General features: G+C 42.4%; 1 protein-coding gene across 2 annotated transcripts in view; it reads right to left on the minus strand.

Annotated features, from left to right (window-relative positions):
- Positions 1-3,950: 3,950 nt before the first annotated feature.
- Positions 3,951-17,730, minus strand: part of ABCG1 (ATP binding cassette subfamily G member 1) — a 52,784-nt gene continuing 39,004 nt past the window's right edge. For both annotated transcript variants that reach the window (XM_027901693.1, XM_027901694.1), the window contains exons 8-15: positions 16,666-16,780; positions 15,855-16,003; positions 15,569-15,670; positions 14,025-14,193; positions 13,164-13,264; positions 12,546-12,704; positions 12,064-12,182; positions 3,951-10,718 (exon numbers count right to left, since the gene is read on the minus strand). In XM_027901693.1, coding sequence (XP_027757494.1) covers positions 10,490-10,718; positions 12,064-12,182; positions 12,546-12,704; positions 13,164-13,264; positions 14,025-14,193; positions 15,569-15,670; positions 15,855-16,003; positions 16,666-16,780 — 1,143 coding nt within the window. In that variant the 3' untranslated portion in view covers positions 3,951-10,489. The remainder of the gene's footprint in view (positions 10,719-12,063; positions 12,183-12,545; positions 12,705-13,163; positions 13,265-14,024; positions 14,194-15,568; positions 15,671-15,854; positions 16,004-16,665; positions 16,781-17,730) is intronic.

Below are 17,730 nucleotides of genomic sequence, written 5' to 3' on the forward strand. Positions count from 1 at the left end.
AAGTAGGACAGAGAAGGAGCTCAGAGCAGATGGGTGCTAGCAACAAAGAGGAAACCTGTAGCCATGTGAAAAAGGGATGTAACTGCAAACACCTCGAAAAACGTGTTTTTTAATGTGCCCACTTAATTCACATCCCAGCCCCAAATGTCTCTGGGAAGGGTTTGCATCCTGCTACAGCAATTATCACACACTCCTCTGGCAGAGCTTCAGAAGGAAGTGTTCATAGTGTTCAGAAGGAAGGTTTCAGACAAGGTGCTAAACTGAAGTGAAAAAGAATATGGAAACTGAAATCTTCCTCTACTGAGAGCAGCTAAATCACATGGTGCTGCCACAGGTCTCTGGCAAGTTACTGGTTTTGCGGAAACTTGAAAACACGACCATGGAAAGCAGGAGGTAAAACACAGGAAACAAACCTGACTCCTGTGTCAGGATGTCAGTCAGGACATCCCAGGCAGAATCATGACCTCAAGATGCAGATTCAGTTTCCAGGAGATTGCCCTCACTGCAAGACTAAATCCAAAAGGGGAAAATCACTGCTCTAAGGTGTGGATTGCAAAACCTTCCTGAAGAGCAGAGCTCAGGTGAGGCTTTCAGAAGCTCCCAGGTGAGTTTCCCCAAGAAAAAAATCTGCCAGAAACAAAAGTCCTCCCTGGGCAGAACAGTCTATTGTTATTCTATAGACTTTTCTAAAGCGTTTGAAAGCTGCCAGTGTTGGTACACGAGACAGTGACTGCTTGAGTACCTTAGAGAGCATGGATGGTCCCTGTCCCAGTACACCCCACCAGGTACACAGTGGGACTACAAATGCGTCCTCAGCACTAGAAGACAACAGCCAGCCAGCCAGACTTTGCAATAAAAGGTGTGCTGCAAAGCAGAGTGCATTCAAGTGCTAGAACCAACTCAGTAGCACTCACAGAGGATACAACAGAGGACAGTGGTTTATTTAAGTGTTTGCTGTCTTAGGTTGCTCCTTCTCTTGCCAGTGAATGGCAGAATTTCCATTTTTTTCATTTAATAAAATTTCATGTCATAAAATTTCCATTTACCAGAGGTGGGCAGGGTAAGAAAACAAAGTATTTTTCTGCTAGAGACAAATGTGTCTCTTAATCTAGCTGTGATAACTTCCTGTGCTTTGTGAGCAGCCTTTGCATACCCTTTGTGGCACCCAGAAATCCCCCTTGGAGAAAATACTAGACAAAGACAGGCTCTTGCAGGGTCCTGGTCCCATCTGTCTCAGAATTAGGACTCCCAGACTTCCCTCCACACGTGCTTCCATCTCTGAGCATAATCAAAGGTTGTTTTGGTAAGCAGAAATTTTGAAGGATTTAATACTAAAATACCACAACTGAAATGAAACTTTGGAAGTTTTGAATCGAAATGTTTCACTGCAGCTGAGCCTAACAACTTTTTTGTTGAACTTGTTGCAGAAACTCTAGGAAATTCTTCAGGTTCAAAGCCCATGTAAGTTTGTTAGGTCTGACTCACCACTGGAGTGGACTGATGATTGTTTAAAAGTAGTTTTCATCAGTTCAGTTGTTCTGGCCTGTGATGTTCCAGAAAGCTTCCTGAAAGCTAAATTTGGTAAGTAAAATCCATCTCCTTCCTGCCACAAAGTAGGATTTTCCCTGCTTTTTCCCCTTTTTCAGGCTTGGCATTACACCCCATCCAAGGGACACTTCATCCAGACACGGAATATTAGTTCTGACAAACAGAAGAAGCAAAATCAAAAGCCTTGTTGTCACTTTTGTTTCTTCTCTAAGTACTTTGGGGTTCCTGCCTGATACTTATACAGGAGAAAGACAAAAAGGACCTTTAAGACTCCTGATGAAGCCATAAAATCTTCTTCATATTTGGCTCTACAAATGCCATGGGGATGAGCAAGAAGGTTCTAGGAACAGGTGGGGCTGTATTCCACCTGCCCAGCAGAGCAGAATGGGCAGTGGAGTAAGAAAATAATTGTGCTAGAAAGAATTAAGTATGAACAGTGCAACTCCATGGAGTGTTCTGCAATCAGAGGCTGACAATGGATCAGCTTCATGCTTTGATAATATTTTCCACCTGTGGAAAAGATCAAGTATTGACTTCCTTCTCATCCTTCCCATGTGTGTGAGGGCACAGGCGCAAAACTGGAACATCAGGAATCCGGCAATGCCATCACACGAAGTTAACAGTGCATAACAAAATCCACAGGTCTTGACAAAACCTTCCAGGCGCAGAAAAAAAAAACAAGCAACATAAAAGAAACCAAATGAGGCTGTGAAATTCCAAATGCACTAAATAACAGAAATCCACGCAATTAGTGTCAATTTGACTAATCCAGCCCTTGACAGCTTTTCTCCCCTAAATAGAGCTGGCAACACACACTTCCCCACCGAGCACTTCATTAAGGCTCTCCCAAGGGAGGGTGCCAGTGCGAACAACTGACAGCACAGCAGCTGCTCGTTGCTCACCTGGGCCCTGCTCAGATCCCTGTACCCTCCCATGCTCAACGAGGCCACCTTTCTTACCGTAGCCCCCTTCCCTGTCTTCCCGTGCCTTTCAAGCCGCATTCCAAAGCAGGTTTTACAAGGATAGCTATCAGAAAGCACGGCATAAAATTTCCTCTGTTTACAGACACTTTATTTTTTATGAATCCATTTGGAGTACACAGTGGACGGTAACTGCATGTGAGGTGCATTAATTTTTGCAGCGTTGCTAATGAGAAGTTTATGGTTGGCTTATTTCATAGCATTAACTGTGATATAAAATACTTGAAAGTAATTTACGTTGCCACTGAGGCTATGAAGGGCTACTGTTCCTCCCCTTCCCTTCCTGATCTGAGGATAACAGTTGGCACAGGGAGGCATTTTGTTTTAGGGGCCATAATTCTCCAGCCTGGTCTTATTTGCAGGCCTATAAAACGTAACATAAAGTATGATCTCTGTTATAATTAGAAAAATGTCTTGAATAGGCAATCCTATTGCATCCTTAGGACAAGTCATCCTTTAAGCATCAGTGCTGATGTTCTTCATGATCAGACACTTAATTAACTTGTAAAAATTAGGGCTGTTATCCTCGAACTGTGGTGACCAAGGCAGGTAATTTTGTTTCTCTGATGGTCAGGAGGGATGGCACAAGCAATGTTGCCTAGGCTTGGCTTTGAGACCAACACACAAACACTACAAAACAGCCTTAAAGCTGCATGAAAAGCCACCCAGCCAACCCAAATATGTGGCAAAGCACAGGACACCAGCTCTGGAGCCTCCTGCAGACACTGCAGTTTGTCAGGCCCTACGCAGGTCGAGTTTTCTGCCCAAGAATTTCCCTACCGGTGCACTAGGAAGCAGCAGCCCAGCAGAAACAGCAAGCAGGTCATTTCCTAGCCAACATGGATCTCCAGGAGAAATATGACAGGAAAAATATTGGGTTTTTTTAAACTCCTGAAGGTTTTCATGGTGACAGAAATGCACAAAAGCTTGCAGAGGAACACGGCACAGATGTGGCTGAACACTGTTTGGTAAAACGGGGATTGAAAAGGTGTGACTGGCAGAGTAAAACATGGTTTCTCTTCAGCAGGGAAGAAGGGAGAAAGAAATTCATGCATTCCAGAGAGCCAAGCAGGAGGTAAACAGGGAATGATCCTTTGCTGCCTCCTGTAATGCAAGAGCATGGGGAACATCTGTTGACACTTGCAGGTAGCACAGAGAAGATGAACAGCCATCAAAGATGGATGAAACTATAAAGCTTATTAATTCCAGTGGTTCAGGAAGTCCTTAAATTGTGTAGGGTTTCTCAGACAAGCACCCCTGTTTCGGTTGGAAGGGACCTTTAAGACCATTTCAACCCCCAGTGTGACTACAATTAAAGTTTTTAAGGATTTTAACTGTCAGAATCAAGCAGCAAAAATGTTATCACTACCAACACACCCGGCTCTTCCCTCTGGGAGAGAACAGGCACAAAGGCATCTCTCTGAAAATAATAACACTTTATTTGATTTTTTAATTTTTTTTTTTTTTGTTACATTATCATAAATGTTCTCTAGTCTCAGAAAACAAAGCCCTAGTTTGGAAAATAATGCACATACAAATCTCTTCTTACAGGTATTAAGTATACAGAAATATACAAAGATTTCTCTATTACTGTGATATATCATCAGAATGCCCCACATCCCACATTTTTTTCACTCAGGTCCACTGTACCAGTAAAGCGTAAAACTACAAAGGTAACAAGCAACCTGAAAAAGACATGGTTTATATAATATAATTACATATATGTATATATATATATCTACAACAGTGCAAATATATCACAGCGTGCAGGCAGCGATAGTCTCTAGAGAAGCATAATAAAATTGATTCATAGTAATGCAAATGCATTACAGAAACAAGAGACAACAATGACATATTAGATATACAGAATATGCACACTTCAGCACGCTGATTTAAAATCATACCTTGCATTGACTCTTGCTTTGAAAACAAAAGAACCAAATGTTAAATAATTCAGTAACAGATTCAAGGGCAGTATCTCACAATAAGGTCAACTGACTCAGATAAGGTGTTTGACAAATCTTTGCTGACACAGGTAAAGGCTTGGCTCCACTGCAGGACTTGCTGTCTCCTTTTTAGATATATCAGTGTAATCTTCTTAAATTTAATTTACTTATACTGTAATTTAAGAGTATTTTTCCCATATTTTTAAAAAAATCGTTCAACAACTAATTCACATTTTTAAAGGTTGGTTCAATTATCACTGAAGTCAGGAAACAATAGGAAGGAGTTTGTATAATGATTACCTTCAATGGGCTACTAAAATAAGCTACAGTGGGGTCAGGAAAAAAGACATCACAGATGTCACTGAAGTAGAAAACCGTGTCAACCTTAGAAGTAAAAACATCCATGTTGCCTTACAATCTGCTTAGAAGGACATTTTAGTTTCTGGTTTTGTTTTTTTTTTTCTTCTTGAAAGAGTAAAGCACACCCAGAGATCCAGCACACTGGGTATTTGGTAGCTCAGAGAAGCCTAAGAGCCATCCCTCCACCTCTAACTATCTCACAGTGCTCCCAAGCAGCTCATTTTCACACACCCCCCTCCCCCTCAGGTGGACAGCAACCACAAATACCTGGCAGTAAGGACACAAGCAGTTGGCAGGCATGGGCTGAGCTGCATGGAAGCCTCCAGAAAGCAAATGGGTTGACAAAAGCTTGATTGGATTTTGAAGGCATAAACAGCGCAGAGAACGCAGGCTGAGCCACGGGCATGTCTTGTGCCAGGGGAGACACATTTTGACTGTTCACCCTCTGTTTCACTGTGCTGGCAACAGGTCTCAACAGAAATCCAAACCTCTTGAAGGAAAGTTCTACAGTTGACAACTGCAGAAAATCATAGTGCATCTTAAGACGCCAAAGTAACAAAAACACTGAAGGTACATTTTGTGCTATTACTCCTTCAGAAACTCTATGTGAAGTATGTACAGAAACAAAGTATTAAACAGAATTAAAATGAAACTTGCTGTGCTTGCGGGTCCAACCTGCAACTGTTGGACTTGTAATATCAACAGTGATATGTGGGACTATAAAAAACACTCAGTGGGATACCCTACAACAACTTTTTATTGTGGATATATGTATTATGGAAACGAGTATTTAAGGGGAGGACAGTAGGAGCTGATCCCTGAAAATTCTACTGCCCCAGTCCACTAATAGCAGAGCTGATGACTGACTTCAGTGACACTCAGCACTTAATTTACCCACTCACTAGTGCTGTGTGGCGGTGTCACAGGCACCATGATGATCAGCCTGTCACAAACTGTTGCAGAGGATATGACATGGTGTCATTTTCTGCCCACTTCTAGTTCCCAACAGCTTTTCACGTGATCATGCTTTATAAATGCATCTCCACACAGGACTAAAGGAAAGAAATTCCTGAGCAAATTGCACCCTGTCGGGCTGTTCTGGTAGGAAAATGGCATCTGGTAAAGGATGGACATTCTCCTTAGTGCTGTATCTACAGAAACATTTTCCATTGCCTTTTACAGCAGGAGCCAGATTGAGTTCTGTTTGGGCTTTGGCCCTTTTAACTTCTCCCTGCATAACCGCACAGAATCCTTGCAGTCCTCCTGAGCTGCCTGACCCTTCTTCCAAAGGTGATACACTCTTATTTTGTTCCCTGAGTTCCAACCAAAGCTCTCTGCTCAACCAGGCTGGTTTTCTTCCCAGCTGGCTCATCTTTTGGATTTCCTTCTTAAGAGCCTCCAGCCTTCCTGGGGACCTCTGCCCTTCAGGATGGCCTCCCAGGGGACTCTGCCAGCCAGGTTCCCAAACAGGCCAAAGTCTGCCCTCAGAAGTCCAAGGCAGCAGTTCTGCTCATCCCCCTCCTTATTTTCGCAAGAACCAAAAGCTCTGTCATTTCATGATGTGCCCAAGGCATCACATCACCCACCAGCCTTTCTCTGCTCAGATCACCAGACTTCTCACAGAGCATTTCACCTGCCTCCTCACCCTGGCTGGGTGGTCTGTAACAGACTCCCACCAGGGTATCTGCTTTGCTTCCCTTCCCCATGGTTCCTGGATCCTCAGAATCAAAACCACCCATCTATGGTTGTGTGAATAGGACAGGTAAGATCTCCTCTGTGAGGATCACAGGTCAGTATATGCCACACGTCTTTCCAGGAACAAACGTTTAGTAAAACATTCATTTCCGTTGACAACACAGACTTTGACACAAAAGAGTAAACTGAACTGTCAGTCCCCTGATACGTCCAGTACTTGGACTCCAGTGTTCAATATCTCCCACTTACATAACCAGCTCTCCTATTACATGTCTACATATTCCTCTCTTTTAATAAAAATCAATAACTTGGGCTCCAAATTCTAAGCAGTGAAGAGCATTTCAGCACCAGTCTTCTGTTACTCCCTTTGACCTATAAAGATGAAATTTTCTCAGTCTCTTATGGGTAGAATCTGCTTTCCAAAATCTTTTATTCAATTGTAAATAATAATGTTTCAACTTGTTTTTAAGAACTTCCAGGGTGTTTCAGATTATATGCAAGTTTCCACAAAGAAAAAACGACAAGAAGAATATGAAGCTCCTAAAGACTTAACTGATGCACATAGTAACCAAAGCAACAGGTCAAAACAAGTCAAAATATAACAAGGAGGCCAACAGGACACTAAAGTCTTCCTGCAATCCCCGCAGAAATCATACATTCAGTCTTCAAGTGACCTTTAGAAAACTTTAGCCTCTTATGCAACTTTTTAGTCAGACTGTGACTGATTCAAATGGTAAAAATGGCATTGATTTCAAACCATTCATGGCTCTTTATATATGGCTATACAGATTGAGGATTTGAAGACTTTAGAACCTTGCTGGCCTTATTATTCTTCTATGTGAAGCTTCCAGAGCTTCACAATGTGCCGCTTAACGCAACAGCCTCAAATGAATAGGACTGCATTTTACACCAGCCGGTTAGAATTTATTTCCACATAAAGAGAAAAAAAGCCAGCCTATGTTAAAAATCTTTGCAGTATATGAAAACATAATTGGGATGGATTTTAAATACTTCTGCCCTGCAGTAGCGACAGAAGAGAGATCATTAGTTAATTTGGAAGCTAAGGAGAGAAAGAATGATTATTTCATCTATGAGTACCACTGAGTTCCCAGAGAACTATTTCTTTACTGGGATACTATAGTCTGAAAGTGTTCTTTAGAATAGTAACTTCCAGCTAAGTGCTGTCAGCAGATGGCTGGGGAAAAGCGTATCTAACAAAAAAAAAAAAAAGGAGTGACAGAAAAATATTCCAGAGCCCGCATTTTCTTAGGAACACCCGCCTGGACCAGACTTTTGGCTACCATAACACAATGCAAAGTTACAGTACAGGGGGACGTGCTGCAGACTGAAGAGGTAAGATGAGGAGTTCTACAGACAGAGGAACAGGCACAGATAACGAGGCAGCATCCAAGGAACTCGTACTGCTAAACTGGTCTGGGTGGGAGAAAAACGGCATCGCGTAAGTCACTGGTGTCGGGGGTGGTCACCAAAGTGGCCTCCTTTGGAACACTGCAAGGGATTTTCAGTGTGGTATTTGGTAAATGGAGCTGGTAAACACAGCACATGAGCCCTGAAGGTGTTCAATGCCCAGGATGTCACACTCCCTCGCGCTCAGCCAGCCTGCAGCTGGACCAGCGGTGTGCAACCAAAGAGTCATTTGGCAAATGGAGTCTTTTGTCTGCCTGCAAACAGTGTTTGAACTGCCTGTAAAATATTCACAAACACTTTGAGAGCCTTGAAATAATCAAGGCACGCTGTGCCGAGGGATTTCAGACTCGTGAATTATTTACAAACTGTTCACAGTTATGAGTATTATTTAGAATAGCTAAAATTCTTAATTTCTCAAATCTGACAGCCATACCTGCCTGTGATTATGCCTGGAAAAGCTGCAGATCTGTACAAAAGCTTTCTGGAGAGAAAAAAACAGCAACAAAAATTATGCAAAGAGGCTGTGAAAGGATTTTGATTTTCTTCTACACTGAAGATTGACCTTGCTTTCAAAGGCCAGTCTTACTGTCAGGGAAAGTTCAGCAAACCTTCCTAAAATATATGACTTGACTTAAAGTCTTGCAGAACACAGGCTTAATTCAAATGTCCTGAGTTTAACAGATATACCTGGTCTGCATTGGTAAATTAAACAGAGCCTGGGCACAGGCCAGGAAAACTGGGAAACAATGGCAGAGCTGCAGCCCAGCACAGCCAGAGCTTTTCCAGACAATGGCTCTGTTTAGAAGTCAGTACACGGACCGTTCCTATCAGCCCCAGTCGTTTGAGGACTAACAGAGCTGGCCCTGGCACTGTTTATTTCACTAGTGTGGACGTAGCCATGGAGCCTTTGAAAACAGTTCATGAATTGTGGCTGCTGGGGGCCAGCAGATGCACGAGGTCTCTCTTATCTACTCTACTGCCACGAGCTGTTGAACTCCTGCATGTTCCGCTGACGTTGAGCTGCTTCCAGCCTACGAGGCTTCAGCATTCTGACAGGAATAAAGCATTTACAGAGCATGTAGGCCTCACTCAGAGGTTTGGGACACCAAGATAAACTCACGGGAATGGCAGAAGGTGGCGGAATTTGCGCTGCAGTTCACCAAGGTGCCCAACACGAGTATGGGCCCCGTGGTTTCACTTAGATTTGAAAGTCCAAACCCATCAAAATCGGTGACAAAATTCACATCAGCTTGGAACCAGAATCCCCCCTGCCAAATTTACAAAGGTGAGATACACAAAACAACAGTTTCAAGGATGCTTAGATCAATTTGCTATCGATTCCCATGTTGTGCACGTGGACTTCAGGATGAGAACAGAACTACTTGGCGTAATTAGATCTGCAGGATTACAAGGTCATTTGTATGTTTGAGGAGAGTTCTACACAGTGTGTTGCAGACAAAATGACTGCACTGTATGAGGCAGTCACAAATGTTTTAACAGTACCCCAAGCTTTGATCTCTGGACAGCTCTTGCACTCCATCAGGCTTTAACAATCACTTCAGGGACAGATTCTGCTTTCACAATTTAAGAAAAAAAATGAACCTTGGAGCGCTTTGATTTTTTATATTCACAGGAGGTAGATCAAACAGATAATGAGCGGAGTTAGTATTTCGAATATCACAAATACCAAGGATTTAAAAGACACTGCAAAATAATGTGTTTTTTTTCAACCATTCAGTGACAGCTTGAACATGTCTAACTGCGTGTGCTATTCAGGGATGCTTCCAAACAGGACCACAGGTTTAGTGCAGACTCAGAATCTGCCTTTTCCTCTTATCACTACAGTTTTCAGATATGAGACCAGCTCGACAAGTAAAGCACCAGAATTCTAAATTCAGACAGAAACAAAAATAATTACTTGAATCACTTCAGGTTTGCTTTAAAAAAGTATCCATATTAAAAAGATGTCTTTACCTTATTAATACATTTACAGACTTTTGGCCAGGAGGGGTAATTCTGTGGAAAAGAATTGCAAAATAATATATAGAAAACCGCAAAGATGAAACTCTGGATTTAAAAAGATGAGAGAATCCTATTTTCATTGCATTCCTCGTTTTGCACCTCATTACCTTGTCAACTAGAGAGGACATTATACTATTCTGGCTACCAGGACTAATATCCCAGTGACCTTACCCCGGAATTGGTTTTCATAAGGAAAGCTCCTGCAGGCAGGTTTTTCATTACAGTTACACTGCCTCGGTTTTGATGCTCTGTGGTGTAAAATTCCCTTCTAGTTCTTCTTCCTAGTTAAAGCTAGAAAGTGTAATGAAAACATGACCCAACCCAACCCAACTGGACTGATTGGCTTAACACTGTATGTCCACTATCCCATTGTGGCTCTCCGTGGGCTCGGTCAGAACAGCATCAGGCTGGGCACTGGGGACCAGCCTGCCACAGTGAGACAATGTCAAGTGCCCTCTATTGCATGTCTAAAGATCTCCCTACTGCATTGGTTTAGCTGCTGCTTCTCCTTTACCTCTCCGCTCGGATTTTGTATCTGAGAACGAAATAGGCAATCAGGCGGAGGGAGAAGAAGAAAATTCCGAGAACAATGAAGTCCAGGTAAAGTTTGGCATTTTCTACATCCAGTTCTTTCAGGATGGCCTCTGATTTTTGAAAGTGGCAAGTGTCATCTTTGTCACAATGCAGATCTTCCCGATCCAGTCCATAGATGGAGAGAATCACTCCTTCGAACCCGTATCTGGAAAGAAGAAGGATGGATTACAGGGAAAAGTCCTGGTGATCTGTTCAGAAACACTCCAGCAACACAATCCCTGTGAGGGCTCATCTGAAACACTGGGTGGTTCAATATATCATTCTGACACATGTCTTGGGGCAAAGTTCTATCCCTGTTACAATCAAGCACATGACACGTCACTGGCATTTTGCGTAAGGTGGAACAAGGGCATGAGTTGTGCCTTTAAATGCTTCAAATTAGTTTCTCCAAAGGAAAATGTTAAAACAGAAAGCAGCCCAATTTCAGCTCATAGCCAGAAATCTCCTTTTTAAAAGTGACATCATTAATTTACTTTCCTTTCTAAATAAGCAATAAGGATACAATTATGGTTAGAAGTCAGAAATATTTAAAACCAGCATCAATCTGGAATGTTTCTTCCATTTCCCTCCGTGCACTGGTGGTTTCACTAACAACTCTCCCATGTCTCCCCTGGCACTGGGTGGCAGTCAGCATTTGATTTTTCCAAGCAGAAAAGCCATCGTGGATCCCATGCACGTGACATCTGCCTCCAGCTTCAGGAGCCCCCACATGGGCCTGAGGCCTCACCCTGAATTCTCGGTGTTAACTGAGGGGGTGCAGAATTGTTATCTTTGAAGTGTCTCTCTGTAAGACCTCACTTGCCAAATGGGAGGGTATTTTTGCTTGGGTTTTCCCAGTAATAGTGCAGTTTGGGCAGAGTGAGGAAAAGAGGGATGGGAAAATACACCCCTCCTAATTACAGCTGTAAACATTTCAGTGTCTAGTGTAAACTACCCAGAGGTTTCCTGGTGAGAATTGTCCCATCTTAGGGTAGCTGTGTCAGACAGTGAGAGTGACAGGCATAGATGGGATATAAGGGGCCTATGGATCTTAAAACACAAGTTTAAATTACAAGTGACACAAATCCCATGTCTCTTGAGGAAGTGCTACTGGAAAACTCAAAAACATAGTCTGTCTAGGATACAGCAGTGATTTTTACAACATTTTCTCTCAGCATGAGGGGCTGGCACCAATTTCTCAGTTGGGGATACTGTCCCTATTATTTCAGAAATCCACTACTGCAAAATCCAGGAAGAGTCCCACTGACTTCAAAGGGACTGACATGGACTTGTGGCCAATAACCTGTTCATTTTTATTTCACAACACATAGAACATAGAATGCAGTGACATGATGTGGTTCACATCATATATACGTTTATACTCTTAAAAGAACGCGCTGTGAACAGTCTCTCTGGCACCCAAAATAACCAACCAACCAAGCAAAGGCAAGCAAACAAAGAGCAAACAAAAGCATTTCCAGATTTGAGGTTGAAGGCCTCCCTAGCAGTACCTGACATAGGAAATGTAGGACATCCACTGGAGGTATGCTGGGATGGTATCAAAGCTGACAAAAAACCCAGAGAAGAGAAGAACTGGGATGGCAGTAACTGGGCCCACAAACGTTGCCACCTGTGGGGAAAACAAATAGTTTTTCATCAGAAAGGAAGCAAAAAAATAAAAGTTACCTTGCTTTTTTATCACTCTTGCGAGTAATGCTACTCCTCAAAATTATCGCAGTTCTGAACACAAGAAAATTACTGATTTCTTTTTTCTTATGAAATTTCTCGTGAGGAGGAGGTGCTGTTAGTGGAGGGAAAGGGGTCGCTCTCCTATTCCTAAACCCTCCTACTAGTTGTAGGAGCTCCATCAGACCACGACAACTTTTTGCTTGTCACCTCTCAACAAGTATCTTGGGGACACAGCAGCAGTCACAGCAGGCTTGGTGTTGGGAGACAGCAGGGTTCCTGTGAGACCACAGAACACCATCAGTACCTGGAGGGATGTAGAGGCTGCACCTATGAGAAGGCCCAGGGACTGAGCCACCAGGGATGTCATGGTCCCCAAGGCTGCGAAGAGGACAAATCTGAGAGCATCAGATGGCTGTGAGGTCATCCAGTACACAATGCTGCAGTAAGCCACGGGAAACATGATCTGCAGGGAGATACACCCAGAGTTAGCCCATTAAAGCCAAACATTTGCTCTTAACTCTGAGTAAGACAAAAACATGGGGAGTTCTAATTAACCTACAGGGCTCAGTCTTTCCTTTACACGACATAGCTGAAGAGAGTCTGCCACAGACTGTGATATCTATCTTACTTGGGCACTAGAAAACAGATTCCGCTCACTTACAGCCTTTCTCAATTCCCCTTCTGCAAAAAAAGCAGAGATGGTCATCTATTTATGAAAAGAGTATTGGGTCAGGTCTCAGCTTTTGTGAAGTCCTGCACTCTTAGGGTGCTTCTGATTCGGGCCTGAAGCTTCAGCAGGCACGTATGGACAGTTAGTTTGTCCACTTTTCAGATGGATAAAACACTAGTACCAATCTTCCTGGCAAGTGGGCTTGTCATGAGCTTAAATGGTTCTTGTGGTATTGAAGAGTAGAGCACATACCTGAAAAGGAACGTCAGCCATGGTTTTGGCGAGGTAATAGGCTTTCAGGCTGTACCAGTAGTTCAGGTGCTCTCTGAGAAACACTCCCATCTCAAGGGGAACTGCAGAGGACACAAATTGTTAAGCTGGATTGTCAGTGTGCAGTATTGCTGCACAAAACAACACGGTTTATCCATGCCTAATCCTGCACTGCTGCAGTCCTGTGGAGGGACTGGAACTCTCAGGTCTCTGACAGAGCAGCAACAGTTTCAGTGGTTTGTAATGGAGTGTAAGAGCTCAGCCCTGAGAGTTGCTCACTGTTTAGGCTACAGAGAAGTTTACTCAGTTGTTCTGAACCTCCCTCAAAGAGGATTTTTTCAACTAAAAGCGGTGTCAAAACTTAAAGAGCTTGGTTATTCCTTTTTGGTCCAACAGGGAAGCCAAAGTAACAGCAGTCCCAGAAAAAAGTCCTATGCTCCCAAGTAGCCCACACTGCGAGAGTTTGCTTCTAACACCACATGAATAAACTGATTTTATGTAGAGGTCATGACTCAGAAGTCCTAAAGAAATTATTACATCCTCCCCAGGACCAACCACAAGCTCATCTCACTGGCTGAAATGCACTTGGCACAAGGGGAAATTCCAGCCCAGGACTGTCTGGGCTGAGGAACACCAACAAAAGCAGGGAGAGAGAAATGCCACTGGCCAAGCTCATCTCAGCTTGCAGCAGTGCCTCTGTGGGTATAAGATTTATCCCCTCACCTGTCTTAGAGGTAGAAGCACAAGTCAAATGTTCTCTTACACAAAACAGATACATCCCAACACCCTCCCACCTTTCTGCACCTCCTTCCACGCTGATGTAACAGAACTCCTGCTACTCACAGGTGAGGACAGTTGGCATGAGCGCAGCAAACATGAGAAACAGCATGGAAAAAAAGAGGAAGCCGGAGTTGCTGAGGACTTTTTTAGCTTCATTGCCAATGCCCAGGTAGAGCAGTCCGATGAGCAGCCCGATGCCAATGTGTGAGGTGATACGCAGGTGTGTCAGGACCTACGAGCAAGGAAAGAGGGGTATTTCTGATCAGAAAGTCTGGGCTAAAAAACAACAGCAACGTGGCTGAAATCAGACGCACAGACCGCAGAAAAGGAGTACTCATGTCCAGAAGTATTTGCACAGAAATCGTAGAACGGTTTGGGTTGGAAGAGACCTTGGAGATCACCTGGTTCCAAACCCCCCTGCCATGAGAAATGCTCATTTCATGGTAAACTGGGCTTCAGCCAAGAAGAACCACGAGCTTCCCAGTTTCCATCAGACACATGAATATTTATTCCAATAAATACAGGCAGAAACTGCAAATGCTGCAACCTGAAATCTTACTCTGACACTGTCATTGGTTCTCATTCATCGGGAGAAGGAAACCTTCTCTTTGACTAAAATATAAATTTCCCAGGGCAGAAGAGAAGCAGAAAAGGTTTTTCAGGCTTGTATAGACCAAACTAATGTTGCCAGGCATACATTAGCTTTCTGTGCCTTCTCTGAAACACAGTATTCCTATAAGAGGCTTGGAGGAAAAAAAGAAATAAAATCTGGAACAGCAAGCCTTTAGAGTTGAGCAGAAAAAAAAAATTAAAAACAAGTGTTCTTCAATCAGAAAATAAGTTGCAGTTTCCCATGATCTTAATTCATTAACTTAATGAATCCTTGTTGACAAATGCAAAGTAAATTGCAAATGCAAATGTAAAGCAGTGAGAGAGAACAAGTTATGGCAAAGGAATGTGCTGGCAAAACAACTAGGCACCCAAAATATTCAGTGAATAGATATGAACTCTGCAGGGCTTGGGATTTTGATGGAGGTTGTTTATTTTTAGGAAAAGAGGTGGAAGATACATTTGGTTTTGGGTTTGTTTTTTTTCTTGGGAATGAAGAATTTCATTATGACACTTACTCCATCTTGATATTAAATGTATGAAAACAGAAATGTTCCCTTTTCAGAGAAGCAAAATTTTTATCTAGCAATTGTCTGTTTCCAAGAATAGACTTCAAGTATTAACTTTACATCACACTGAAGTTATTATTTCTGTCATCCTGAATTTTCTGGAAAACCTAATTCTCTGACACACTAGAACAACTTCTCATTCACTTTTCAGTAGGATTAATAACTGTATAAGGAGCCTGCCAGCACAAAGGGGATTTAAGCTTTGGGTTTTTAGGCCAGGTGCTTCTGAGCCCTGTGAAGAAAGCTGTTGTTCACAATGAAGATGGTACAGTTAACAGCAAGAGTGGAAGATCAGTCTCTTTCCTTTGAAATTCTGTGATAATCTTCACGGATGGGCTGCTGGACATGACCTTTGAGGAGTATTACAGTATCTCACACCCAGCTGAATAGACCTTTTGGCTACAAGCATTATTATAAAGGCAGTCTTACCGAATCCCTCATGATGGTGAGAAAAGTTCTTTTGAAGAGGATGCAGAACTGGGTTAGGCAGCTGGCAGAGAAGCTGTGGCAGCCTTCTGTGGAGGAGGAATCCTGCAGGAACACATCACAGGATAAACTTCTTTCCTCTGCAGTACCTTGCTTAGTTTTCATTCACAAAACCCCACCCTCAGCACCAGCTGAATGTGCCCAGAAACCTCCACTGGCCAAGGATTTAAATTCCCTTCCTTCCCCTCCAGCCTCAAGCCACACCCAGCAGTTGTGAGGCACAAAATACCTCTTCAGAAGGCCGGTGCCAGAGGAAGGGGTTCAGCTCGTTCTCACCACCCACATCCCTCTTGTAGTCCGTGTCACAAATCCTCTCCCGCACGGCCCTGACCAGGCGGCCGTTCTGGTCCCCGTATTCACCAGATGCCACTTCCATAACTGCGAGAAACAGAGCTTAAAGTTACTAATTTACATTGCTGACCGGTTACAAGCTTTGTTATTGATTCTGTAGCACTGGCAGAAAATGAAGCTTTGTCTAGAGCAGGCCATAAAATGCCACAATTCCTATGCATACACACAAAATTTAAATGTATCATTCTGTAAATCTTCATCCTGGGAGTTAAATGACATGACTCGTTTTAGAGGATGGTCCTGGCAATAAAAAAAAAATGTCAAAGGTCTATTTTTGTGGTCCTTACTGCTTCTTTGGAATTAAGAAACAACACTGAATAAAACTCTCAGTGTTATTAACTCTACGATACCACAATGGGATTGTTAAAGATTAAGAACAACAGAATACTGGAACCACCTTGAGAAGCCACAAATTACTATGAAAACACTAAAGAATATGCTTTATCTTTCATCTCCTGAACCTGGACTTCCATCAGAGAGAAATACTCACTAAACTGCACCACTAGATGGCATTCAAATTACTTAGGAAAAAAAATCTGAATAATTTTATTTTTAATTTTGGTACCTATATGTACACATGCACATAAGAATGTACATACAAAAGTGTACCAAACACCATGGTCCCCATTACCCTGAAGGTACTAATCTGACACAAACCAAATAAAATGAACTATTCAAATTGTCCTTACCAAAATCTGCTGGGTTGTGGTAGGTTGGGCAATTCAAACCCAAATCTCTCAAGTAAGGGACTAGGTTTGTTACCTTCCCACGGTAAATGCATTGACCTTGACTTAAAACATAGAGCTGGAAAACAAGGCAAAGAAAAGAAAAGGAAGAAAGAAAAATGTGAAATAGTATCAAAATATTTGAACCTGATACCTGTATGACACAAATCCGTGAACCTAATGATGTCTTCTTGTCCATGTGGGAAGGACACCTTGGGAAGATTTTTCACCACTTGAAATTAATTTTTGTATGAACTTATAACGAGTGGAAAATTAAATGTTTAAAGTTTGAATTCTGCAAATATTCCCTCCAGGACTTAAAGTACATTAATACAGAAACACACTAATTCCAGCTTCAGACATAGGCTGAAAATAGGCAAGGAACTGTAGAGTCAAGACATTTAATTTCCATTTAATTATGGATATTTTGGGCTGGGAGATGAGGCTGGTGAATGAGGAATGGAAAGAGAGGTGGGATAGCACAGTAATGGGAAACAGCTTGATTATTCTTACTTTTAGCCACACCATCGACTTTAAATAAACCTCCCTGGCAGACTGGCAATCTGCAAGAGCGTCTTCACCTGTGGTGTAGTAGGTTTTCTCTCACCTCTCGAGGGTCTAATCTAAATCTCCTAATGAGACTTAAGTAAATTTATATCTAGTCTAAACATACACAGTCCACATCCCATTGTTAGGTTGGAGAAAAGTTCTCCGACTGACTTAATTTCAATTATTATCATTTCATGTGAATAAACTCTTCTGAATCTACACCCATGTTTCAAAGATGAGACTATCTACCAGCAGCATTGCAGACACTGACATTAAACCTTTCCTGCTTTTATATTATTCTAATTTACTTTACTGACAGCCCTGTGCACAGGAGCAGTGGTGAGTGAAGGCACGATAATCACAAGCACAATAATCATGATTTCACAAGCATAGCAGCCAGATGCTCTAAAAATATTATGCAAATAATGGAAACAGGCAGAGAAGAAGGAAAAAACATAACCAAAAAGTATGTTTTGCTCT

Source organism: Empidonax traillii, unplaced genomic scaffold (assembly GCF_003031625.1).
Source record: "Empidonax traillii isolate 1590-97213 ecotype Southwest subspecies unplaced genomic scaffold, ASM303162v1 scaffold805:size286791, whole genome shotgun sequence".
Classification (NCBI taxonomy): Eukaryota; Metazoa; Chordata; class Aves; order Passeriformes; family Tyrannidae; genus Empidonax; species Empidonax traillii.